Source organism: Pyxicephalus adspersus, chromosome 8 (genome assembly GCF_032062135.1).
Source record: "Pyxicephalus adspersus chromosome 8, UCB_Pads_2.0, whole genome shotgun sequence".
NCBI lineage: Eukaryota > Metazoa > Chordata > Amphibia > Anura > Pyxicephalidae > Pyxicephalus > Pyxicephalus adspersus.
In genome coordinates, this window is record NC_092865.1 from 69,979,715 (window position 1) to 70,006,509 (window position 26,795).

Genomic DNA, 26,795 nt, shown 5'->3' on the forward strand with positions numbered 1-26,795 from the left:
AGCTACCAGAAGGGTATTTTGGATGAAGGGGACAGGTAAGCATAGGACGGATGTGTTATAAGAGTATTATTTAAAGGATATCTATATTAAAAGTATTGTTATCCCTGAATCCCAAAATGCAGCCAAAACTTTTTTTTCTTCGGTTGAGAGATACTAGAATCATTGTTGGGTTTAAAATGGTTTTCTGCACTGAGGTGTGTTCCTAACTCCCTGTATAACACACAACTCCTAGGCAGATATCTTAATATAAAGATTACTTTAAATGGAAAAGTTTATCTTTACTGACCTTCAAGTTTAAGCCAGACATAAGTACCAGAGACTTTGGTTATGGTAGCTACACAGACATCCTGAGGTTTGAAGGGATTGACCGCCTCTAGCTTCGTCTTCTCTTGGAAGACATGATCACTCTGCATCTAAAATGTAATAAACAAATAAAAAATCTTAGGATGATAGTCATACAGTCAATAGAACCTTTACATCAGTTAAAGATTTTATTAGTATTTGTATAAGAAATGCAACATGCAGAGGGCATAACCAAATGTTTTTACACAAGGTTTACACAAACTGTGATAACAAGTGATTAATAATTGTGCTTTACATTTATTTATAGATCTTTTCAAAGTCTTACTAAATTTCCATTACATTTTGAAAATACTCATACATCTCCATACATTTTTGTAAATACAGCTATGTTACAACAACTAAAATTTGTATAACCCTTTAAGGCAGGGGTGTCCACAATTTTTGCAAAGAGGGCCATATCTGTTGAGGTGAAAATGTGTGGGGGCCGCACAGCACACGCCCACCAGGGTGACGTGAGGGATTCCCTGTGCACAGAGTCCTGCACACGCCTACTATAATGATGTAGGGGATTCCCTGTGCACACATGGGGACTCCCGTCCTGCCGATTATGCACGCTGGGTAGCGGGCTGATAATGCAAGGCGGTTGATCAATTCTAATGAAATATAAAATAGCTTTTTTGTACACGTGTATTTTATACTGTGGTCAACAGTGCTGGTGGGCTGCATTTTATTGATTTTATGACAGAGGCTGCGGGCCAGTGGAAATCTGAACACAGGCGGCAATTGGCCCCCGGGCCGTACTTTGGACATGCCTGCTTTAGGGCTTGGAGATTTGCTGGCCAAGTGCTGAAACGGTAAACATCATTAGACTGCACGTTTTGTAAACAATTAAAAATTATTTTTTTTTTCTTTTGCTAAAACCTAATATACATGTACATAATAAAATACAATTTATAAACCTAACTCATTACACATTGCTGTCAGTAACCATTAGGCATGATAAGTTATACCCAACTTTATGAAAAGAAAGAATAGAAACCCCACTTTGTGTAGAATCACATCTTACAACTTCTGAATCTTCGTACAGTCATAAACTGCACTGCCAAATACAATGGTTGTCTACTACAGTGTATTCTACCTATTGTTGGTATTGTCTGCAGGGGAAGTTGTAGAAGACCCCCCATTCCCTATGTAACCTCATGGAGATGTCATCCCTAAAAGCCATCTAGCATTTGTCTGAGTCCTATGTATTACACTTTGCTGTTTAGTTTTCTATGTTATACTGCACTGAGATTCCCTTACTGCTGGCATATACTATGATACTATGATTAGTCAACAGGGAATACAAGATAATCAGATTCATTTGGCCTTAGAACCAAAGTCCTTAATTATTATTTATCAGATTCATATTTCTGGGACTTATTTTGGCTACAACACAACATTCCCAAACGTGCCTTGGTGCTGAACTAGGAGAATTAAATATGAGGAGCATCCATCTAACTCTAAATCAGCTGGTCTGTATGATTTTATATTTTACATACAGTTGAACACTAGGTGGCACCAGATGGTTTTATTCTAGTTTGCAGTAGTGCTGCAAGAGAAATTAAACTACAAAGAAAAAAAAATATCTATGTATCTATTATTATTATTATTATTAATTATTATTATTATTATTAATAAACAGGATTTATATAGCGCTAACATATTATGCAGCGCTGTACATTAAATACGGGTTGCAAATGATAGACATATACAGACAGTGACACAGGAGGAGGAGAGGACCCTGCCCCGAAGAGCTTACAATCTAGGAGGTAAATATCATGCATAGACACATATGCACAATACACACACAGTAATGTGAAAAACAAATGCGTATGCCCCATCAAAGGGAACATTTACTTTTTCTTTGTAATGGTGTGGAAGAAGTAAGTACAGACTCATTAGCTAGTCTTGCATCCCTTGGAAAATGTATTTCCTGTGGGCATTTTGCATAGCTGCCCATTAAAGTCTGACATTGAGCCTGGTAATTTTTTCATTTTGCACAAGATGTTTGTTGGTTTCCTTGAACAAACTGTATGTTTTCAAAACCCCTGCGACATTTCAAGGGGATTCATTTTTTTTTTTTAATTTTAAGCCATTGCTTGGCAGCTTTGCTAGTGTGCTTTGGATTGCAATCATGAAAGGTTCCTTCTGGATACAGCTTTTTGACATATGACCTCACATTCACATTGAATTTGCAAATTTAATACAACAGTGAATACAGTGCAGAAAAAAGCACATGTTGTGAAAGGAAGAAGTTACCAAGTTGCATCATCATACGGCAACTGTCTTATCTTGGCACTTACCATGAGGACTATTTTAAATTCTTTAGTCTACATTACATTGGGCCTGACTTATTAAAGGCAGGAGAAGACACACTTTTATCAGTGAAGCTGGGTGATCCAGCAAACCTGGAATAGATTTTTTAAAAGGCATTTGCTATTTGTAAACATATGTTTTAAATGCAGGACCAGATTTGCCAGGTTTGCTGAATCACTGATGAAAGTGTATCTTCTCCAGTCTTGGAAGGTTTTTATAAATCAGGGTCATTGTTCCACAGGCCGAGTTGTTGCTTAATAATTCATAATTCAATGCAAAATGTTCATGCTCTTTTTGGACAGCGAACAAATTTTCTTCCATATCTCCTATGCAGGTTAATGTGGTGTATTCTATTTCGGTTTGTACAGTAGTAAAAATGTGCATGCACATTGTATTCCTAACACCAGAATGACCAATTTGAAATAATTTGTTGATCTGTTGGATAAATATTTGCCAGACATACAGGTATATTTACAACTTTCTTTCTGAGGGCCTTAAAGAGCTCTTTTTATCTTAGCATGATGACACCACATATGTTAATAGCAAAGACAATGACAGACCCTCAGTATGTGAGGTCTGAAAAAGACACAATCCACTTTAATATTCAGTAATAAAGTTCTAATCATTGGCACCAAAACTGGAGTGATGGATTCTTATTTCATGGAGTTGATGTGCTGGGAAATGTGACATATCTGCATTTTCATTTATTTACTGTATATGTATTTATTGTACTTTGTTTAAGTTTATCATATTTATCTGTTTTTATATTTAGGTTTAAATATTTATCTGTTTCATATTTAATGAAGATCAACAAGTCAACAAATTCCAAAGAAGATTAGCAAAACAAAAATTTATCAGTGTAAAGTGTACCTAAACTCAGAAATTTCACTTTACAAGGGTAGACAACCCTTTTATGTTAGGTAAAAATTCTGTGTTTATGTTTTTTTTTTTTAAAGTACAACACCCTTTTTATAAAAAAAAATTTAAAAAAAGGGCACACCACTGCCCCCTTATTCTCAATCGCCTAGACCAGAGGTCAGCAAACTTTTTTGGCCATTTCAGGGGTAGGCAGGGCCGGACTCTCTCCCGAAATTCCCTGAAAGGAAATAGGGAATGTTCCCTATTTACCCTGGTGGCTGAAGTGTTAATGCTAGCCGCGGTAAATAGACAGGGAGCCACCACACGCAGGCTCAAGAGCCGCATGCAGCTCCGGCAGTTTGTTCCGGCTCCGCCGCGGGTTGCCGGAAGGCATTAGGCCGGATTGGCCAGGGGGCGTTAGGCCGAAACAAACTACCAGCTAGGCTGTATCTGGCCTAAAGGCTGGAATTTGGCGATCCCTGGCCTAGACTATTGAGAATAAATGGGAGTGTCACGCATCCCGGGAGGCTCTTGGGTGCTCCTTGTCAAAAGGGGGAAAAAAAGGCGATCTCACGCATGCGCAGTGGGATCGACAAGTTTTATTCCCGAACTACGTTACCCAATCTCGTACCGGGGTCGTAGTAAGAAGAGGAGAAGAAGAATATATATTAAAATATATTAATATTCTAAGATGAGAAGAATATTTATTAGCACAAATAAAAAGCTAGAAAATGGAAAGGGGAGGAATAAGCTAATTACAGTTAATGGGGGTTAACTAAAAAGATAAAAATGTAAATTTCCAGCTGTAGGATTGTTGGAAATGACCCTGCATGCAGACCAATGAAGTGTCTAGTCTAATATGTAATAATACTGTATGTAAAAATGCAGCCTTAAACCCCCACAACCATTTAGGAGTGTTTGCTGATTGCAATGAAAGATATATTGTAACATTTTTGGTTTCCTAATAAAATCCTATGTTGAACAAATGTGTCCTTGAAACCTCCTAAACTTCCTGAAAATGTCATCTGATTGGCTATCTTTGGCATTAATATTGATGAATCACTGAAAATTAAACAATCCTGACTTCACTTTTTGCATGCTTTATCCATTTCGGCAATTCAAAAAATTCTTAATAGGGACAGCTACGCAGCTAGCCAGGGATAAAGCCATGGCAATTCACTTCTTTCTTACAGTACAAATGTCCTTTAAAATGGAATCTTTGTACAAAATGGTAACATTTTTATCATTGCTCATTCAGATCTATTTTTTTAAAAGATGACCAATTATGTGCTACCAGTGACCCTGGGTATATATATGTCTTGTATTCTCATTTTGTTTTTAAACCAAATGGCACTTAAGTAAATCTCTTCGAGCATATAGCTTAGCATGCCAGAATGTCAGAGAGTCCTGCTAATTATCAACACAGAGCAAGCTGCAGAGATGAAATACTCACCTCGGGGAAGCAACTGTCAGGAGCAGCGTGAGCATTGCAATGATTCAGATATTCATCCCAGTCAAAATCCTGTACCGAGTATCCTGCAGAAAGAAATGATGAGTGACAGTGTAAGACATGTTACCTAATACAAGATTTGTTTAGCTAGCTGAAGAACACTGCGTGTAGAATAAATGAAACAAAGGCTTCTAAAAGAATGCTAATCTGGGTGCTACAAATACAGACGTGACACAATGAAATGAGACACTACAGCCATTACCATGACAAAGTGGATGATCCGCAATATAGAAGATACATACACGTCTGTATTTATTTCCTGGTCTGGGATATGCACAGATTTACCTGGAGGGTGTTGATAACATGATGGAATGCTGCTAAAGGGGTTTTCTTGTAAACTCATACCAAACAGATGATTCTGTACATTCATTTGGCAACACAGAGATGTTATCGCTTCCCACAATTCCCTTGTAGGAAAAAGTAGGGCTGCCTTACGGCGGTTTACATTTTCAGCTGACCATAAAGCACCATTATATCAGAATAGCCTGCAATCCTGGATTTCCAAGCGGGTGATACTGCAAATAAATGTTTAAATCATGGTTCCAGATACTGGGAAAAAGTGCAGTGTAGAACCCAGAAATTTTTTTAAGCCACGTTGGAAGAAATTTTAGGTGGGTGCCAGCCACTGTATTGTGACCTAACTCTTCAGTAACCTCCCAAAAACAGCCAGGTGGTTACTAAAAGGTGCCGGGTGGTGCACCCAGCTAAAAGGGGCCGGGGACATAACTAAAGTGTAAGCTGAGAGAGGCAGGGATTCCAATGTGCTATTCAATACAGGGACAGAATAATCCACAGGAAACTCTGATTGTGGAATCTTCACTCGTCTAATATATCTATAGCAAAGATAATTGAAACGAATAAGATTGCATTCCATTTTTACCAGTGGTATGATGAAAACTAAAACAAGATTGGTTGCTCTAAACTGAAGCCTTATTTACTGTGTTCAAACAATACAAAAGTGTAATGTTGTTGCATCATTTTTATTTTGCCCATAACTTCCTATTAACCCTCCTGGAGGTATTCCTGAGTGTGGCTCGGGTAAAAAAAAACACCCAAAAAGCGATAACCCAGAGCCAAACTCAGGGTAGCTAAAAACAATTAAAAAAACACACTTACCTGGCCCCATTGCATCCTCCAGCGTCCTTCCCAAAGGATCTCATCCTCGGGTTGTGTCCTTTCTTCAGGACTTCAGTCGACAAGTGCAGTGATGTTCCCGGGGTTTTCCCGGTGACGTTGGTGCGTGCGTCAGTGTGTGCGGGAGGAATGGCGGGAAAATTCAAATAATTTTGTATTGGATTCAATACAAAATAGCTGTATTAAATTCAATACAAAGTAATCCTTATATAATATATATATAATTATATTATATATGCTACTGTACAGTTATATTACTGGTTTTACTATTTTTTTTTGCACCCTTGTTTTAACAGATTTTTTTTTATTTATAAGTTTAATAATAAATTTATTAAATATTGGACATATTTCAGTCAGTTGTGCCTAAGAATTACAGGCCTACAATGCAAAATAAATTTCCAAAAATGCAAAACATTGTAACGCTTTACGCATAACAAAATGGACAGAATAGAACGCCAGGGGGGTTAAGGTATTTACAGCTGCCCTGGCGACTTATTATAAGATTACATGTGCCCTTGTTCACCTCAGAGGATTATCCTTTATCAGTAGAAATATCCTTGATACTCACCTCTGTCTACCACAAACAATCAACTCATGTCGACATAGCGTGTCCTCTACAATCTGAATTTGTCTGTAAATGCTTCAATTACAAATACTTTTATGGCAATCTAAAAGCAGCCATAGCAGTTTTTATAGTGATAGGTCCACCAACTACCTGCCTTGTGACAATTGCCAATCTTTTTGTCTGTTTTAATCATGACGAACATCAATTGTATGGAGTCAAGCTTTAAACCTTATGTTTTCAAGTAGTCCAGTTTTAGCAGAATAGTCCTGATTTACTAACCTGCAATATTTGGGCGTCTGGTAATAGTACCACATATGATAATTGAGGTCACCTTACTGGCACCAGACAAAAGTTTGTACTGTGCTAAATATATATATGCAAACCATACTTAAATATAGGTATTTTCAGAGAACACTGAACTCCGTACACATACCAGGAGGAGGGCGGACAGACAAGCCCATCTTCTGACTCCAACGTACGGGAAGAATTCCTTGACAACTCCTATGGCAGACCATAGACAGGTGATTCTTGGAGTCCTCAGATCGCAGATCATCCAGCTCAACAAGGAAATACTGTTCATTAAAGACCTGCAAGGCAGTGGATTCGTGGTTAAAAATGTCCAGGCAAGAAGACCAGTTTAGGCAAAAAAAAAAACAAACAAAAAAAGGCAAAATTTCTAAAAGCAAAGAGAATAAATATATTACAATATTCAATATATATATATATATATATATATATATATATATATACACACACACACACACACACACACACACACACACACACACACACACTTTTGTCTGTGGCTGCCTTTCTTTAAAATCCTGTGGCAGGTGTTTTGACCATGTGTTTGACTTGAGAAAGGACTTAACTATTGGAAAGCATTTTTTGTTACATAGTAGGTTAGGTTGAAAAAAAGATATAAATCCCTCAAGTACATCCACTAGGGAAATAAACATATCTCAGATATAAAACCCTATAAGACATAGTTGGTCCAGAGGAAGGCAAAAATACCCCTGGTACAATTTGCTTCAACAGGGAAAAAATTCCTTCCTGATTCCATGAGACAATCAGATGTTCCCTGGATCAGCAGTCACTGTTATTTTTACTTTAAAGCTCTAATCCCCAGTTATATTCTGTGCTTCTAGAAATCATCCAGATTTTTCTTAAAGCAATCTATAGTAGTTGCTCCTGAGGGAGCCGATTCCACATTTTCACAGCCCTTACAGTGAAGAATCCCTTCCTTATCCGGAGCTTAAACTTCTTTTCCTCCAGACGCAAAGAGCGCCCCCTTGTTCTCTGTAATGATCTCAAAGTGAATAATGGGGAAGAGAGTTCTCTGTATGGACCGTTTATATATTTATACAGGGTGATCAAATCCTCCTTATGTGTATGACTTAAGTCATGGGGAACAATATTTTTCCCACGTTTGGTTACAAAAAAAAAAAAAAGAGATACTTCCTATTACCTTAGTGACTGTTGCAGGGACAATACAAGAAGGGTCTTTAGGATTGATTGCTTCAAGTTTCATGCCACATGTGAACGAGTGATTAGGTATCCGAGGCTGATCCTGTGAAATAAAGCAAATAAATGTTTCTCTTTATTATAATTCCACATTATAATCACAACACCACAGGGCCTGAGTATGCCAATGAGGAACTACAACAGCAACATGAAAGAACACAAAGGTTATATATTTATATATATATATATATATATATATATATATATATATATATATTTGGAATTTGAAACAAAATACACACTGTTTTATAATAAAATTACACCATTATATACAAGCTTAAATCTGGCCTCTTTATTATAATTCCACATTATAATCACAACACCACAGGGCCTGAGTATGCCAATGAGGAACTACAACAGCAACATGAAAGAACACAAAGGTTTTATATATATATATATATATATATATATATATATATATATATATATATATTTGGAATTTGTGTCCTTTTTATCTCTGGGCCCCATGGAAATTACACCATTATATACAAGCTTAAATCTGGCTTAAGACAAAAATAACAGTACACACTCGCCAAAAAAGTGATCAAGATTTAAGTGCGACAATAAAGTAAAAAAAATACTTATAAGTAGTAACAATGAGACATTGCCAGCCTTAAAAATCTTGTTTTGTCTGTGTAGTCAGATATTGATTCAAACGATGGTTTGCTGGATCACCCAGCTTTATTTATGACAGTGTAACCTCTCCAGGCTTGGAGAGCTTTAATAAATCAGGCCCTGTGTCTTTCTATTTGGTTGTAATTCCAATGGACTCTAGCTGTATGTACATTTATTGCGCACACGTAAAACCTTTACTAACGTTTGGCATTCTGCCTAAACACCTGCCATTTAAAGCACCACAGCAAAACACAAAATGACATCAAAAGTGAAACTGCAGATACAGTATTTTCTTAGGGCCAATTCACACTAGTACACTAGCGATAGTACAAAACTGCTACGTGTTGCATTCCAACTGCTTGTTCATTTTCATGGGTTGCCTGACATTTGAAAAATTTGTTGACTTTTTGGTAATATCTTGCTGCGTTTATACCCATGAGCATTAGGATGTGCATTGGGGTGCTATTTAGAATTTAGTATGAGACGCACGGCTTAGCACCAACATGCATTAGCAGGCATTGCGGAACACGTTGTCACAATGCAATAGTGTGGACAGGACCCTATTATTACACAGTATTTATATAGCGCCATCATATTATGCAGGGCTGTACTAAGTCCATAGTGGTATAACTAGCTGTCCCTCAAAGGAGCTCACAATCTAATGTCCCTACCACAGTCATATGTCATTAATGTAGTCTAAGGTCAATTGTTAGGGAGAAGCCAAATAACCTCACTGCATGTTTTTGGGACCCTAAACACTTGTTCTGTCTTTCTTCTCTGAACACCCAGTGTAGTCATCCCCATAGACAGTCTGATTACCCGTTTCTATTACATGTAGAGATAGAAGGGCGATTTCATTTCAAGAGACAATCCACTCAAAAGAAAAATGTTTAAAAGCCGTGACAATTGCTATAACCTTTTTTCTGTGAAGTCAGATCTAGGTTTGAACATTACTTCCAGAAGGTGTTAAGAAGTAACGGGATTTTTTTTTAAATGATACAGGTAGTCAAACATATCAAAATGATAAAAAAAATAGTTTTACAGTTTTTCAAGTAAAATGGACTTGGAAGCTTAAACTTTTACATGAAGCTATATTTTATTCAACAATGTTATATTAAAGTTCGATGAGTAGCAAGGGCAAGTCATCTGTCTGCCTTTCAGATCTCCCCAAGACTCCATCAGCGAGATTCTGCCAAGTAAACTGTGTATCCATCTCCTCCTACCACCAAAAAACAAAGCTGTCACGTTCATGCAGCTCTGCTCCCAAGTTTCCTGTGGAGTCTCCTCCTCAGAAACCTCTTTAGAAGACAAACCATCAATTGACTTTGTAATATTGAAGTTTTTCTAAACCCAAGAACAAAATTGTAATATGCTGCAGTTTGTGGATGTGTAGATATATTAAACCCAATTTATTAAAGCTCTCCAAGGCTGGAGAGGATACACGTTCATCAGTGAAGCTGGGTGATCCAGCAAACCTGGAATGGGATTCTTTAAATTTGTTTGCTAGAAAATGTTTTGAATCCTGGATCACCCAGCTTCACTGATGAAAGTGTATCTTCTCCAGCCTCGGAGAGCTTTAAAAAAATCAGAACCATTGTCTTTATTTTCACCTGGTAATCCTGCCATTACCAAACTTTCTGTCCTAGGGGCAACTTTATCGCTTTACTGTATAATTGGAGAAATAGCTTCACCTCTCCATTATATATAAAAAAAGAGAGGATGTGTTCTTAAGTTCACAGAGGAAATCTTTACAAGGCAGATTACGTGGAGATAAAAGCTGCAGAGTGCACAGAAACTTACAAGATCAAGGTTTTTCCTTTTTTGAAGGTGACATACTTTGGGACAATTTAGCGAAATTCTAAAGCAAAGATGTGAGCCTGGGAGGGTAGATTGTAGGATAATTAGAAAGCAGAACCATAACAGAACTGCAAGCTTTTCTACTTACAGCTGTGACCTGTTACAGTTCTGTTATACAATCTCCATTACATTTTCCCACAAATGTGTAGTGTGTGGATCAGCAGTCACCAACCGGTGGTGGTCCTTGGCTCCGGTCAGTGCGACTCCTAGCGGGGTCAGTAGGAGGACCCTGCTGGAGGGGTGCACCGGCAAGAGTTGTGGACCATGTAACTCATACGGATCGTAGGCTCAGGGTGGAGGCAGTTTGTGTCTCTGGACACAACCTGACCACTCTCCTATCGGGGACGGGTTCTGGCATCATGACGTCACTCTGTTGTGACGTCATGTCAGAAGTTTCTTCCATGCGCAGTCAGGAGGCCGTGAAATTAGTGGTCCGTGACGTCCAAAAGGTTGGCGACCACTGGTGTAGATGATCTAAACACTGTAGTAGTATCTCACAATATAAAATTTCGGTTGCAGTCTGCTTGTATACACTTGAAGCAGAGATAAGCATTATGCTTGGAATAGTTCATCTATCCAAGACTATCGGGGAAGCCTAATAGGTTTGTATGCTTTTGAGGAATAGGTTTGTATCTTTTGAGGAAAAGATTCAGATTTATATTGTAATGTATTGATTGATCTGAAATGTGTTTTTTTCATGGTGACATTCCATAAAGTGAAACAGAAATACTAAAAATGTGTAAAAATATGAATGACAACAAATACATTTTATATATTTTTACTTTGCTTCATTTAGTCCTAATGTAATGTTAAATCTGCAGGCTGTCGCCTTTCAATTCACATTTAGCACATTATTCGTTCAGTGACTCATATTGTTACATTATTCAGTTAGTGACAATTGCACTCCTATGCTTCAGGGTACACTATAGGTGAACAAATCATGCAATATGTCTCGCTAAATTGAATATTATTATTATTATTAAACAGGATTTATATAGCGCCAACATATTACGCAGCGCTGTACATTAAATAGGTATACCATACATTTTTTTCTATCAAACCTAAACATCAAAAGTAATAAGTCTGTAAATGTAAAACCTATAAAACGCAGCACAGATGAAGTAATAGTCTTAGCAAAACCTTGACTTTTATATAGCATTATGGCTTTTTTTATCTAATGCAATAACACTTCTATTTCCTTTTAACACTATCGTTGTATTATGTTTTTTCATGCAGACTCCAATTTCTGATCTCCATGGAACCTCACAATTGTTCCTTTTCTCTGTAGCCAATCACAGATTCAGGATTAAATAATAAGAAATTGAGAAGATCAATGGTTATTTGCAATGTTTGTAGACCCATATTGATGTTTATTTCACCATTTTTAGCTTACAACATACAGAACAATGCTAAGGTGTTGTTGGCTGATCTCTGTTACTTTACTTTCTTTATTGTCATATTTAATACACTTGAAAGGTGTTTAGGTACTTTTATAGTAAATTTAGATTAGGTTTTTTTCTCTTTTCATTTTTCACCTAGATAAGATACACATAATCCATTTGGTAATGTATCAAAATTATATTTGTTAAAATTTCCACCAAATTAGGATTGTCTAAAGCCCTGCACAGACCTCTGTTGATAAAGATGATTTTTCATAAGCATTATCAATGACAAGATGATGAACTGTAGTTCTGTACACTGTTCGGTTTTATGGAGAGGGAGGATGAGCAGTCATTCCTACTCATTATTAATCTGCCAGGACAGACTGATGAACGACGGTGGGGGGCGGCTTTACACATGTTAAAATTTAGCCCATGACAATCATAAAGGTTGGTCTCAGGCAACGATATTCTAGTGTGCGGTGTGTACTGTCCTGACAGATTGCCCTGACATGTCTCTTCCTATACAGCCATGGCATAGCGCTCTCATTTAGCAAACGTCATGTGAAAATATCCTAGGCTTTTGACCACTTAGATACAGCCTTATATTGCATTTTACTTGGACAAATATTAGGACAAATATTATAAACCTTCTATTGCTCTTCATTTTTTATTTCAACTTCTGAGTATAGAACTATGAGAGCTGCCACTGCTGTTTTGTTTTGGAAGAGTTTTAGATTGGTAATCTGCTAATCCTGGCAGAAAGAAATCTTGTAGCATGCAAACAATAAGAGTGCAGAAATTCAGAGACTTCCATTCAGATCCTAACTTTACTACCTAGTCAATATTCTGGAACAAGATTACAAGATGACAAGAGTTCAGATATTTGGATGACAGCTCCTGAGTATCTTTAAAACTAAGGTAAAAGCAGCAGCTATCATATTTGCATTCTTATCGGTTCACTTTGACTATAATCTGTTCAGCTACAAATGTTATATTGTATTAGGAAACACAAGCATGCTGTATATTGTGTGCTCCTTTGAGCAGTTGCAGGTATGGCTGCCCTACTCCCAATATATTGCCTTGTGTTTGTCATTCATACAGATCTCATCTGTGAGCAGGCTCATTTGCTAATTTTAAGTGTATGGAACAATAGGTGCATGTAAAAGGACCACATTAATGAAACCTGCATAAAACATCTGACACTGTTTGAGCATTCTATATTACATACAAAAAGAAAGTAAGGCAAACCCCCCAAATCAGATCTAAGCATGTAAGGCCCTATAAAGGATGTCTCTGGGTTGGTAACTGGGGATAAAGAAAAGGCTGATTTATTAAACACTTTTGTAGCTCTGTGTACACAAAGGAAATGGCAGAGCTGAAGTCCAAATTCATATTAGCAATGTCACTGCTTAAAATGAGTCACAGTGATTCATTTTTATGATAGACCATTGTAAATGGTCTAAGCCAAAGACAAAATCTCACACAGTAACCTCACAAGAGGAAAACAAGTGTATTATAAAGTTTTGTCTATTTAGGTGGGAGACAAATATAAATCCAATGCATAAAAATGTTTTGTTTGCTTTATTTTTACATCAGTTATTTTACATGCTTACCTGGAAGAAGTCTGCAAGTACAAAGTCCTCAGTGTCTTCATTGCACTTAGTCAATATTTCTTTCCACTCCTCTTCAGTTTTTAAGTGCAATATATCTGCAAGGTACAACAAACACAACTTTGCACACGAGATACATCAAATCCCACCTAGACATAATATGTTTATAAAATGTGTCACAGGAACAATAAGAATTGAGGTTACCTTGAGGAGGCTTTAGCTCATAGCCATTCTGAGCAGCCCATCCCATTTGATGCAGGGACGGATGTAGATAGTAGTACTGCAGACACGGCCAGTCAGGGGCCCCCTCATACTGCAGCTGAAGTCTCCCACCTAAGTTATCCAGCACTCTGACGGGCCATGCACCCAGAGACCCATGGCAATGTTGAAGCTCCAGCAAGGAACCTGGTCCAAACAAGTCCAGGGGGTCTTTTCCTCGGTGTGGCTTTAGGTAAATGGAAACAGAACAACATTTAAAATCATAATTATGATCATTCTACCACCTATAATACAAATAGCATATATATAAAATACACGACTAGGAAAGGGGCAAAGATAGAGCCAAAAGAGCCCCATAAATACATCTTCTTCTCTTTAAATGCTGATTTATTGGCCCTGATTTATTAAAGCTCTCCAAGGTTGGAGAGAATAATATTATTATTATTACACTTTCACCAGTGAAGCTGGGTGATCCAACAAACCTGGGATGGATCTGGTCCAGGATTCAAAGCATTTGCTAGCAAATGACATTGAAGAAATCCATTCCAGGTTTGCTTGATCGCCTATCTTCACTGGTGAAAGTGTATTTTCTCCAGCCTTGGAGAGCTTTAATAAATCAGGCCCATTAAGAGATTATATTCTAGTATTGTGGTCATTAGCCCTAATGTAGGCAGACCTGCTTTCATTGTTTCCTTGCGTGGAACCTTGTGCATTATTGTGTAACTTACTAAGCACTGTCTATGTATGAGAAAACCCCATTTCTTTGCTCCTTCTTTTCTCCCTTATCTCCAATGATTCTATTTCTAATATATCTCTAATATTTAGAATTTCAGTAACTCACAGTAGGCTCTGTATACACAAAAAAAATCTATTTAACCATGGAGTTACGTCTGTGATCTCCTTTATATAGTTAAGCATAAGTTAACTTTATCCTAACTATATTTATAGTGATATGAGAGCCATAAATGCTCCTTAACCTAAAGGTGATCCTGAAACCTTTACCATCTTACCTAGCTGTTTATGAGGTTTTATATGAAATTTACCTGACCCTCAGCAAATAGAAGAACAAGCTACTTAGTTTTTTTCATTAGTTGTAAGCTTGCTCTAAAGTCAGACAACAAAACCTTTCAGAAAGAATTAATTAATTGACAGCCCACATACTTCTGTAATGAAAGGTGTATTAACCATACACCTGATATTAAGAAATAATAAAGCTGATCTGAAATCCATGATGTTCATGTAACATTTGCAGTCTATTTTCAGCAGGAAAACTAATAATGAAACAGATTGTAATTTCACATTTTAAGCACAAACATGGCGGCCAACATTCTAAAGAGGAAAGACAACATGTAAAGGGTATACTTACGCCCTCTAGCAGGTGAGAAGGGGCACTGCAAGCCCCATTTATTGTTTGAACAAGAAATTCCTCCCAGTTCTGAAGCTTGTCTCTAACAACTGTAATGAAAGATAACATAACATGATTAATACTCAATTACTACACAGCCAAGATGTTAAAAGATGTGATGTTCTCATACGCCTATGCCAAAAGCTTTTATGTAGGCTGTTTGCATAAACCAATATTGCAAAAATACTATATTCAGATAACAATATGCAGGTACATTTTATGCTAACCCTAAAAATGAACTTCTACCATTTGCTTCCTTTGGTCTATTTAAAATATCAATTAAAACATTTTATTAGATCTAATAATACAGTATAACAAGTGGAAAGAATATCTGTTGATCTTGTCAGAAACACATCGCCATCTGCCCTTTACATACTTCATGTGTTTTCTCAAAAAGCACTTAGAGTTCGTTTCTTAGATTACAGGAGATTTTGTTTTTATGTTGCACAGCTCTAGAAGTAGAAAGAGCGGAGTAGTTTATCTAAAGCAAAAAGCATACAAGTCAGCCCACGTCAGGGTGTCTGTCTCACAAATCAATATATATATATATATATATACCATAATAAAAATTATGAGAGTATTTCAATTATTCCATTTTTTCCAATGCTCTTTTAAGGGACAAACTATGAGATTTCCAGGGATAATTTCAATGGGGTTTTTTGGGAGTTACGTCACTGTGCCCGGTCAATCAAGATAGCCAAAGATCCCGAACCCAAAAACGATCGTGGTGCTAGTGAGGAGGCAAGGACAAGTGAGTTTATTTAACAAATTGCAATCAGACAGGTAAGTGTATTTTATTGCAGAATGGACATCACCTGTCAATTCTGTAATAAAATACCTGCCTGCTCCCAATTTTTGTTCCCTTTAATGTCAAGGACCTAGAAACTTAAAAAAATGTTAAACGTACATTATTTTTAGATGTTCGAAAAATTTATATTCCTTTTTAAGTTCCAAAAGCTAATGCACCACTTTAAACCCCCCATTAATTAAAGTTCCCAATAGGAAAATCAGGACTATTTAGCAGGGTGTAAAATCTCTCTGCCCTGACTTTTCAGCACCTCTTACATATTTTCTTTTCTCCCATCCACTTTTCCTCACTTGATATATTCTTTAAACCCACTATAAGTGAACTAATTAACTTTCATTTCACTTCCATTGCTGGAGAGCCCTCATTGTTTTTTTATAAAGCCTAGACATGAGATTATGCAAATATAATTCAGGTAATTTAATAAACATTGGAAATATTGCTTTACACCCTTATTGTGACTTTCCCTTGGTACTGTAACTGTTAACATCATGCCTGGAAAATCACCTCAAATGGTTTTTAATCGAAACTGCCTTGCTGAGCAGATATTTCTAGTACTATGCTAATTTTACAAAAAAACCTGAGTAATAAGTAAATTTAACAAATTAATAATCAATCAATATTATCTTGTGATGAAAGTGAAAGAGAGAGTGCAGTGGGGTGCCGTTCCGTCATTGTGATGTCATCCTGTCATGTGATGTCATCCCAGCACAGCCAATCAATAATCTTCAACCAGATTATTCGAAAGAGGAAGAATAGCTTTAAAGCTGAATTCTAGGGAAACAAAACCTTTCCATTTATAGCAGATCCTCCTCCCTACTACAAGGGTAATTGCTTGGATAAACAGTTAGATTATATTTACCCTATTTAGTTCCAGGGCAATATATGAATTTTTAACACATAATAGCTCCCATTTTTCTGGACCTCGACTTTAAGACTGATGTGTACAAAAAGCCTTTGTTTTCTTCAAAATCTTTTAGAATAATACAAACCTTCCTACAATTTTTGTAAGATGGTAAGTACAATTCTTTTACATACAGTATGCAATATATTGCCCTTGATACATTTATCTCCCCAGGTTGAACCCCCCCTCATGGTATATATGGTAAGTATGTATATACAGGTAGTCCGCGGGTTAAGAACATCCAACATACAGACAACTCCTAGATATGAACAGGGCTTCCCTGCTCCCTCCTGTGCAGGGTGGGGGTTTGCATGACTTCTTTTTCTAAACACAGCTGAGACAGCTCTTTCTGCAGCCTTTTGTAACTCTTTAATTACCAAGACAAACTCTGCAGTTGTTTCCTTTTGCATATCAAAGCACAGCATGCCTCAGAAGTTAATGAATGTCTAGGTGCCTAATCCTAATGACTGCATATATATATATATATATATATATATATATATATATATACGAAGAGAAACATCTTGTATTCCAACGCATTTCGCTTGCTGGCTTCCTCAGGGGTATGGTGGAAAACATTATAGACTGTGCATAAGAGTAACATGTGGAGATACTTAGAATTTATAAGCATATATACAAAATGGTATATCTCAATAGATCAAAGTATAGGGGGGCAAGTTTTTATCTATTACCTAACTTCTGGGGTTGGCAACATATTTAAGGACTTAGAGGAAGCATAGGTAACCTTCAATTTTCCTAAATATGTATATACATATACTTGTGTAGCTCCACATTTGTTTAGAAAAAAAACAATCCCATATGGGAGATCTTTGAACATTACAAAGATTTTAACAAACATTTTTGCGTATTCCTAAATTCCTGTCCTGAAGAAAGGGCTGTTTGTTTCACCATTGATCTTCCCATCTGAATTGCAGGATTCTGTGCATTCTACCCACCTGGTGTACGTTCAATGGTGGAAGGTGGAAGTGTTTGCATCCCTTTGGAAGAAGTTATCCTTTAATGAATCTGACCCAAACTGAAATTCCTATCTCAGGGGATTTTTAAAATATAACATAACTAAAAATGTGTGTGAATGTATGAATCAGTGAGTGAATCACACAAGTAGGAAATTACTTTTCCAAGGGCTTTCCATAAACCAGCTGTGTCTCCGGGTTGCCATTTTGCACTGAATTTCACGGATCTTAGAAAATTACAGTGACTGTAGACTGAAATAGAAATGTAATTTATAATAACAGTAAATTACAATGTAGCTTGTGTTGTAATTATATATTCTGTATGTTGTTCTTGTTCTATAGACTGTACTAGTAAAACAACTGCTATCTAATTGGTTTGCATGGGCAACAAGATGCAGACATATTAAAAATCTCAGTTCCAGTAAAAAGTTCATTGCTGAGATGCACCCTGCTTACTATTCTAAATTTTAGTTTGTAAATAGTTGTCACCTAGGTATTAAAAGGTATCACCAGCAAGTTATGTATGAGAGCTGTGCCACTTGTCAAGTGTTTTTCTCCTTGCCTCCGGCACTTTGTGGTTACAACAGAGCTGACTCAAGGGAATATGTATCTGCAGACGGTAAGCCACTTGCCAAGCAATAGCTGCATCATTTAGATGATGTTATTACTTAGGGTCAGAATAAACTACAACTCATTTTACACTTTCATTAGCAGGCATTGAAACTTACACAAGTCACACTATTGGGACAGCACCCATAAACATTAAAGCAGACAAAATGTTCCCCAGAAATATAGGCAAGATGAACAACACTGGCTTCCCTTCAACAGCCTGGTGTAGCAATTAGCTGCATTTTAAAATTTACTTTAAAATGTGTCTTTGAATGGCCAAGTCTTAAAAAGAAATTAAATAGATCTGGACATTGTTTAAAAAAAAAGGGACAAGCTGGGCTAAGTTGTTCTAAATTGTGTAATGCTTATCATCACAAACCTTCTACCCCCACAGTCACAGGTCCATATAGTAGCCATAATGAGAATTCAGCAAGTCTTGGAAGTTAAAATACAAGGGTCCAACTGATCAACAGAAAGGTTAACTTTTTTTCTATGGCAAGCCTAAGGACCCATATCAATGACTTTGTGTAGATGCCATTGAATCATTTCTGTAACCATTTAGACAATATTATTTGGGGAATTTGACCAACGGTTATCATTGTGATCTCTATGATCTCTATTTGACCTGCTTCAACCAGGTTTTACACATCCATAGACTTGTTTAGCAATGTGAAAATCATCTGCTGCAAGAATGTCCAAACAAAGGTTCTAAAAGTCACAGATGCTACTACAAACCTAAATGTTGAATGCACCGTCCCATGATGGGTTTCACCTATACTTACCTTAATTAGTATGGAGAGTTATGGGGGCTCAAATGTGGCCCCTGGCTACACCAATGAATTGTAATAATAACAAAGTGTAGTTTATATTATTTTAAAGGATGCAAGCTTGTTAAAGGAAATTATAGTCAGTAATTGTAGATGTAGTTGGAGACTGGAAAAATGTTGCAGAAGGCAGACTTACACAAGGTTAGTACATATTACAGCTACTAACATTTTAAGTAATGACCCCCCTACTCAAGCCTGAGGTTTGAGGGAACACAAACACTCCCAGAGATGTGTGTGGCCCTCAGGCCTTAAAATAGGCACCGGTGCTTTATAAGTATTTTATACCTTTTAAACTTCCTTTATAAAGATAAGTACTGGAGTAAAGTTCAGTTCTGCTTTAAAGCCAAGCTAAATGCTATTTTATAAAACTGTATTGCAATGAGGAGCATATACAAAGTGCTCCAGCAAGGGTTCACCCCCAATCCCAGCAAAAATCACATCTGCCCCCAACATCACCAACACTGTTTTGTTCAAGGAGATAGAAATATTAACTAGAGTGTTCAGGGGTCCCGGACGTCAGACCCACAGGTATTTACCTTTGCTGCTGCACAGGTGTTAAAAAAGTAAAGAGAGTCATATTAATTTCTGAATAAAATATATATTATTCCTGACTCCATTACAGTGATCTAAGAAAAAAAGGCTATAATATTATTCTTTCATCATATTATCAGTATACCTTTATTCTTCGGTATACTGATTTTTGAATGGCTACTATTTGCTGCACGGCATTGTTGTCCCTTTCACCGTTTTGCTGTAATTCTCAATTAGAAAGCCAAAGAAAGAAACAAAGAAATTAGAAAGTACAAAGAAAATACTATATCTTACTGTCTGGTGGTTTGAGAATCTTTTTGTTCTGCTTGGCCCATCCAATGGAATGAAGGTCGGAGGTCACAATATTACACCAGAAGTCTGCAGAGCGATCCTCTCCGCAGCCATCATATCGCAGTAACAGAAGTTTGCCGCAGGTGGTAATAATGGTAGCAACCCAATAAGACTGTGGTTCTGTTCCAAGAGGTACTTCTAATTTCATTCCAGGAGATAATCCAGTCTCCACTGAAGTGTCCACCTATGCAGATACAAGAAAATAAAATAAGTACTTAATATTGTACTATAAAAATGACTGAACAACAACCACAGTGACTGAAGAGCTGTAGAAGAAGACTGTAAATAAAAAAAAAATGTGATACAGGAAGCCAATTTGCTGGGCCATGATGTATTTACTAAAGTCACCCCATCATATTTCTAAACATTTCAAAATGTCGGGTCACTGTAAATAAAGATGTGTTATATTTGCCTCTTCAGTGACCTGTAGCGATTATCTTTGCTCCAATCCAGTTGGAGAGCCTTTGTTAGTCCGGAGAAGTCCTGGATACCTGTGAACCATTCTGTGGCCCCTACATTTGATCTCTATGTACCAGAGGAGTCAACATTGATGTATGGGTTCAGAGAAAAGAACCACAGTGCACAGTCACACAGGCATCAAAAACTAATACTAATTGAGACCGAAGAAGCATGCAGGCTGCTGGAAAGCTTAAAGCTACGTACACACTTCTAATTTTTATCGTTGGTAAACGAACGACAAAAGATCCTGCACGATATCTGCGAACGATCGTATGGCACTGATCCTGTACATACAGATAACGACACGATTGTTCAAAGATATTGTACACACGATAGATGCGATCGTTTGAACGATACAGGAAGTGACGTGCACCACAGGAAGTGAGCGAACGTTCGTTTACCGCGCATGCTCAGACCATGGACGATCACTGAACGACCGTACACACGATAGATGGTCAACGATCGTCGTCCAATCCGATCCGCCGGTCCGGTCGTTTATTTCCAACGACTATCCTTGTTCGTCGGCGACGTTGGTTACTTTTTTACGAACAATTTTTGGCCAATCGGTCGTTCGTCGTTCGTTCGTCGTTCATTTCCAACAATAAAAATTGGAAGTGTGTACGCAGCTTTATATAGCACCTTTTTAAATATTTCTTTACAGACCTTACAGGGTCTATATTCAGGAGTTACACTTGTCTGGGCATGCAGTGTAGATCATTGGTCATAGTTACATAGTAAGTAAGGTTAAAAAAAAGTCCATCAAATTCAACCCCTAGGGAAATAAACATATCCCAGATATAAAACCCAATAAGACATAGTTGGTCCAGAGGAAGGCAAAAAACCTCTGGTACAATTTGCTTCAACAGGGGAAAATATTCCTTCCTGATTCCATGAGGCAATCGGATGTTCCCTGGATCAGCAGTCTCTGTTATTTTTACTTTAAATCCTTAATCCCCAGTTATATTCTGTGCTTCTAGAAATCATCCAGCTTTTTCTTAAAGCAATCTATAGTAGTTGCTGAAACTACTTCCTGAGGGAGCCGATTCCACATTTTCACAGACCTTACAGTGAGGAATCCTTTCCTTAACCGGAGCTTGAACTTCTTTTCCCCCAGACGCCAACCTCTCCAACCTTACAGACCACTAAATATGAACAGTGCATGCATGGGCAGCTGTCTGCCACTCAAAGGGGAAGGAACTTCCCCCAGAGTGACGTTGTGATGCCAGAATCCCCCCACTGTGCCATCACAGGCTCAGACCTGCTTGCTATCCGGAGGGGGGACAGTAGCGCAGGGCTGTGGAAGCAACAAAAGCCACAACCCTGCGCTACTGTCCCCCTGGGATAAGAAGCAGGTCTGAGCCTGCGATGGGAGAGTGGCAGGTATGTCCATACGGGAGACCACCAAAATTTAATAGCGGACCACCAGTTGGCGACCGCTGGTGTAGATTGCATGCAAATAACAAATCATTTAGTAAGTAAAACAGCAAACAGGCCTTTCAGCTATGTATTTAGCTGTTTACACAAAGTTTGGCTGTAAAAAAAAAAAATTTACAGCCTACATAACAAATATTTTTTTTTTTTTGTTGAAAGAGTTCCTTAACAACAAAAACTGCATGTGGGCAATATTTTGAAATAAGTTAACAAAGTTATAATTCCCAGTGCATTTTGATAGGAACATCTGTTGAGAATGTGAATGTATCCAGTCTTGCTATCCAAGTTAATCAGGACAGACTGTGCACACAGCATTGATATTGGTCATATCTGTAACGCTGACTCACATGTTTGAAAAAGCTGTGAGGAGCTGTTGAGCTTCCTGTCTCTTCTAGGTACTCCTCCCAGTTAAACTCTGCCTCCTCCAGGCTGGAATCAGATTCTGAAATAAACGAGAATACCAAAACTAGATTACTTCCTGACGGACATACATATAGAAAAACAAATACCAAAAGTTTACCAAAAAAGAATGCTTCCACTTTTTCTCATTAAGTAGAATGATGCTCTTTATATCTCATTTCTTTCCATTTGCTTTTTATCTCACATTTTTTTCAATTTGTTCTATATTACAGGAGAACAGCTGACCCATCCTAAAAATGTGCGGTCACTCTTGCATACACACATAATCTCCAGGTTGACCTGTTACACCAATAGATCATCAAAGTTGTTTATTACAGGTTCCTTAATATACACTTAACAAATAATAACACAGAATAGACATGCTACACAACTATCTTTCACTTGATGAATGATCAAATATTATCAGTGTTGCACAAATAATAAAATAAATTATGCTAAATTACAAATATAATTGATATAGCCAGGAGTAGGATTTTAAACACACAAATTCCTGTCTAGTAATTCTTTAAAAGAAACCACAGAAAAATCCCCAATTCCTCAGTACATGTTTATTTGTAATTACCAAAATACTAGAATACATATAAAATGACCCGTATATATTATAATAGTAATGCTATATAATATTTTTATACTATAGACATCTGATTATATTTTATTACAACCTAATTTGTATTCACACCGCACATTTAGACTCTGAAACTGTTCCAGCTATTGGAGTTTTCAGTTTGCTTGATTGACAAGATGCTGTTCCAAAGAATCCTAAACCGATAGAAATATGTAGGCTGCAGGAAGACTAGGAATTCATACATCTTTCTTTTATTTGCTGCCTATTTTTGCTCTGGGGCTTTAGTTTGGTAGCTAGACTCATCCAGGTCAGCAATATCAGCCCATAAATTTTTAGTATGACAGGTGCACATTATCGGGAGGGAAAAGACAAGAAGAATAATCATGTTTGTAGAATGAAGAAGTATGTCTATGTATGTATTTAGAGAAAATTTAATTATTATTATAATTAGGCACAATTTTGATTTCACATCACAACGAGCAGTGTTTGTGTCTGGCTCCAAAGTGATCACAGGTGTCCTCTGTAAATGAGGAGTGGTCTGGGGTTGGAGCTTCCTGCATTGGTGTATGGCAGGGGTCAGCTTCCTGCATTGGTGTATGGCAGGGGTCAGCAAACTCTGGCTTTTAGGCCAGATACGGCCTAGGCAGTAGTCCGTTCTGGCCTAAGGCCTCCCTGGTCGATCCGGCCTAATTCCGGCCGGCAGGGGTCGGCAACCTGCGGCTCCGGAGCCGTGTGCAGAGGAAAGGGGTAAGGGGCGTTCCTTCTCCTCCGTATGCATTACGGAGGAGAAGGTTTTCCTTTCAGGGGCGTTCCTGGTGGGGGGTGAAGCTATCAGCACGGGACTCGAGAGAGAGTCCGGCCTAGTGTGCCTTCTTGACCGCCTAGTAGCCAAAAAAGTTTGCTGACCCCTGGTGTACGGTAATCTCAGAAGCCCCTGCTACTGCAACCTTCATCACATCTCTATAAAGCTGAAAAGCTTTTCTTTGTCAGCAGCTTCGGGGAGGAGGATCCAAAAAAGCCACACGCCCAAGAAAAGCCGTTCTGTAGAGAAGCTGTGATGATGGAGCTTGAAGTAATGTCGGTAACAGGTGAGAATAGTGCAGGTCATACTATACTAGGGGAGGAGGGGCAGCCAAAGTTTTTAAGGGTGGTCCATCCAAAAGTTTTACCCAACAAAAATTTTGCTACAACTTGTGGGCACAAGTTGACTTGGTAGTCAGCCCCCAGTATGTGTAGATGATGAGGCAACAGACTAATGGAGACAAAGGTATGACATTTAAGAACTTTAAATGAAAAAAAGTTTGAATGCAGGCTTCAGATATTTAAAAATGTAAACTTTTGACAAAGGTACAATAAATAAATAAACAATAAATCTATAAACTACAAACTATAACACTACTACTAACCAATTTTGTTGTTAAAAACATAATATATCTGAGTGGTTTAAAACTTTGTGTACACAAGCTTTTGTTTGTATCAGAACTGCTTTTCTTCCTCAAGTAAAATGCAAAAATGAGCTTGAAATAGCATAGAAGGACAGACACACCTGCAAAAAAAAATCAGGTGCAACATAGCCAGACATTCATTTCCAATAATAACACTAATGTTATCGCTCTAGCATTCTGGCCTTTGCAGTGCTGGGTCCCGGGTTGCAATCTCAGCCAGGACTATATCTGCATGGAGTTTGCAGGTTCTCCCCATGTTTGTGTGGGTTTCCTCCCACATTCCAAAAACATGCAGTTAGGTTAACTGGCTTTCCCCCAAAAATTGAACTTAAACTATGTTAAAGATATATGACTGAGAAGAGATTTTAGATTGTGAGTTCTTTTGAGGGACAGCTAGTGACATGACTATGGACTTAGTACAGCGCTGTGTAATATGTCAGTGCTATATAAATGCTGTGTAATAGGAAGACACTAAACAGTACAGATTATTTTAACAAAAAGATTGCATACAGAAAAATGCACAGAGCAAAGGGTAATATAAAACTAAAACACCAAACAACAAAACATATAAAATACTTGAAAAAAGAACTACCATACCATTATCTGATAGTGAGGATTACCTGATTATTGTACAGTAGTTTTTTTTTACATGTTGTTTTGTTGTTTGGTGGTTCTTTTTTCAATAAAATAGTTTTTTTTTAGTGTAAAAGAGTATGTCCTAAAGGAAAATCCTTAAATTGTTACTTTTGTAATTGTCAAGCCAGTTGTATAATAGATATTTATTGGCTATCTATTCTATGTTCTATTTTCCTCTGTATTGTTTGAAATAAAGTAGTTTATGTTTTTAACAGTAATATCATGCCATAAAATGCCACTTTCTTCTTCTCCTATATCTATTTTTTTAATCAAAACTATTAAATCATTTGGTTCCAAAAAAGTCTCCATTGATATTACCCTTGTTTTATATTAAATCAGGATGTGCCATCATGTTAATCAATAGCATATAAGGAAAAAACCTAAATTACCTATTTAATTTATTGAACCTTTAATCCCCATCTACTGTTCTGTACCCTAACATAATAAACATCTTTATGGTGGTTGTTTTATATTTGAGTTTTGATATATATGTTCATACATTTTGTTTTTATATTATATATTACATTTATATTTTAAAACCTAATTTTGCCAGTGCAGCTTTTTTGGGTTCACTTTTTCATTTTAGATATAATGTGTTTATGTTAAAACACCTGCCCGCTTCTATTCCTGTCTACACCGAGGCCTTACCTGTTCTATTAGCCCAGGTGAATCTAACAAATGAAAGGTAAATCTACCAAATGGCTTCCCTATGACGCAGTATTTGCTACTATAAAAGATAACAATGATGTTTCCTTGGTAGTGAGTGAGGTTACATACACACGTGCAATAATTATCGTTAGAAAATGAACGACTAACAACAGATCAGCGATTATTCACGATTATTTTGAACACTTGTATAGTGCACAATTCTGTACATGCTGTAGCGATACGATCGTTTAAAGTTAACCCACCAATAATGGTACACACGCTAGATACGATCCTTTGAACAATGCAGGAAGTGACGTGTACCAGAGAATAATCTACGATCACTGAACGACCATACACACATTAGATAGCGAACGATCGTCGCCCAAATAGATCCACCAGGGCGGTGACATTCCATGCTCATCGTCGTTGTTGGCCTGTCGTTGTGCATTTCTTTTTGTAATTGATTACCAAAGATCAGTTGTTTATCGTTCCTTCCCAACGACATGTGTACGTAGCCTAACTTTATTGAAAAACGTGGCAATCAATGTAGATGGTCAAATCTAAAGGATATGGACAGTGTGCTCAAGCAGCAGCTACCCATATCATTCGCTAGACAATGAAAACAAATTCAAAAGAGCTGCAAGATCCTACTTGGCAAAGCTTGTACCGTGTTTCCCCGATGATAAGGCATCCCAATCAAATAAGCCACCCCCCGATTTTTGCTCAAACAATTAAAATAAAGCACCCCCCGCAAATAAGACATCCTCCGATACCTGATACTGTGTGCCTCTGTGTGACTCCTCGATGCTGGCTGCAGTGCAGAGTGAAACTGAAAGTAACTTCAAAAGAC

General features: G+C 37.4%; 1 protein-coding gene across 1 annotated transcript in view; it reads right to left on the reverse strand.

Annotated features, from left to right (window-relative positions):
• LOC140337357 (scm-like with four MBT domains protein 1) overlaps positions 1 to 26,795 on the reverse strand; it is a gene marked incomplete at its 3' end in the record, with an annotated part of 64,820 nt that overhangs the window by 12,280 nt on the left and 25,745 nt on the right. Inside the window, 9 exon segments of the mRNA XM_072421081.1 lie at positions 287 to 413; positions 4,973 to 5,055; positions 7,162 to 7,315; positions 8,197 to 8,298; positions 13,720 to 13,814; positions 13,921 to 14,161; positions 15,302 to 15,390; positions 20,285 to 20,525; positions 22,579 to 22,673. Of these exon segments, the coding sequence (XP_072277182.1) occupies positions 287 to 413; positions 4,973 to 5,055; positions 7,162 to 7,315; positions 8,197 to 8,298; positions 13,720 to 13,814; positions 13,921 to 14,161; positions 15,302 to 15,390; positions 20,285 to 20,525; positions 22,579 to 22,673 (1,227 nt within the window).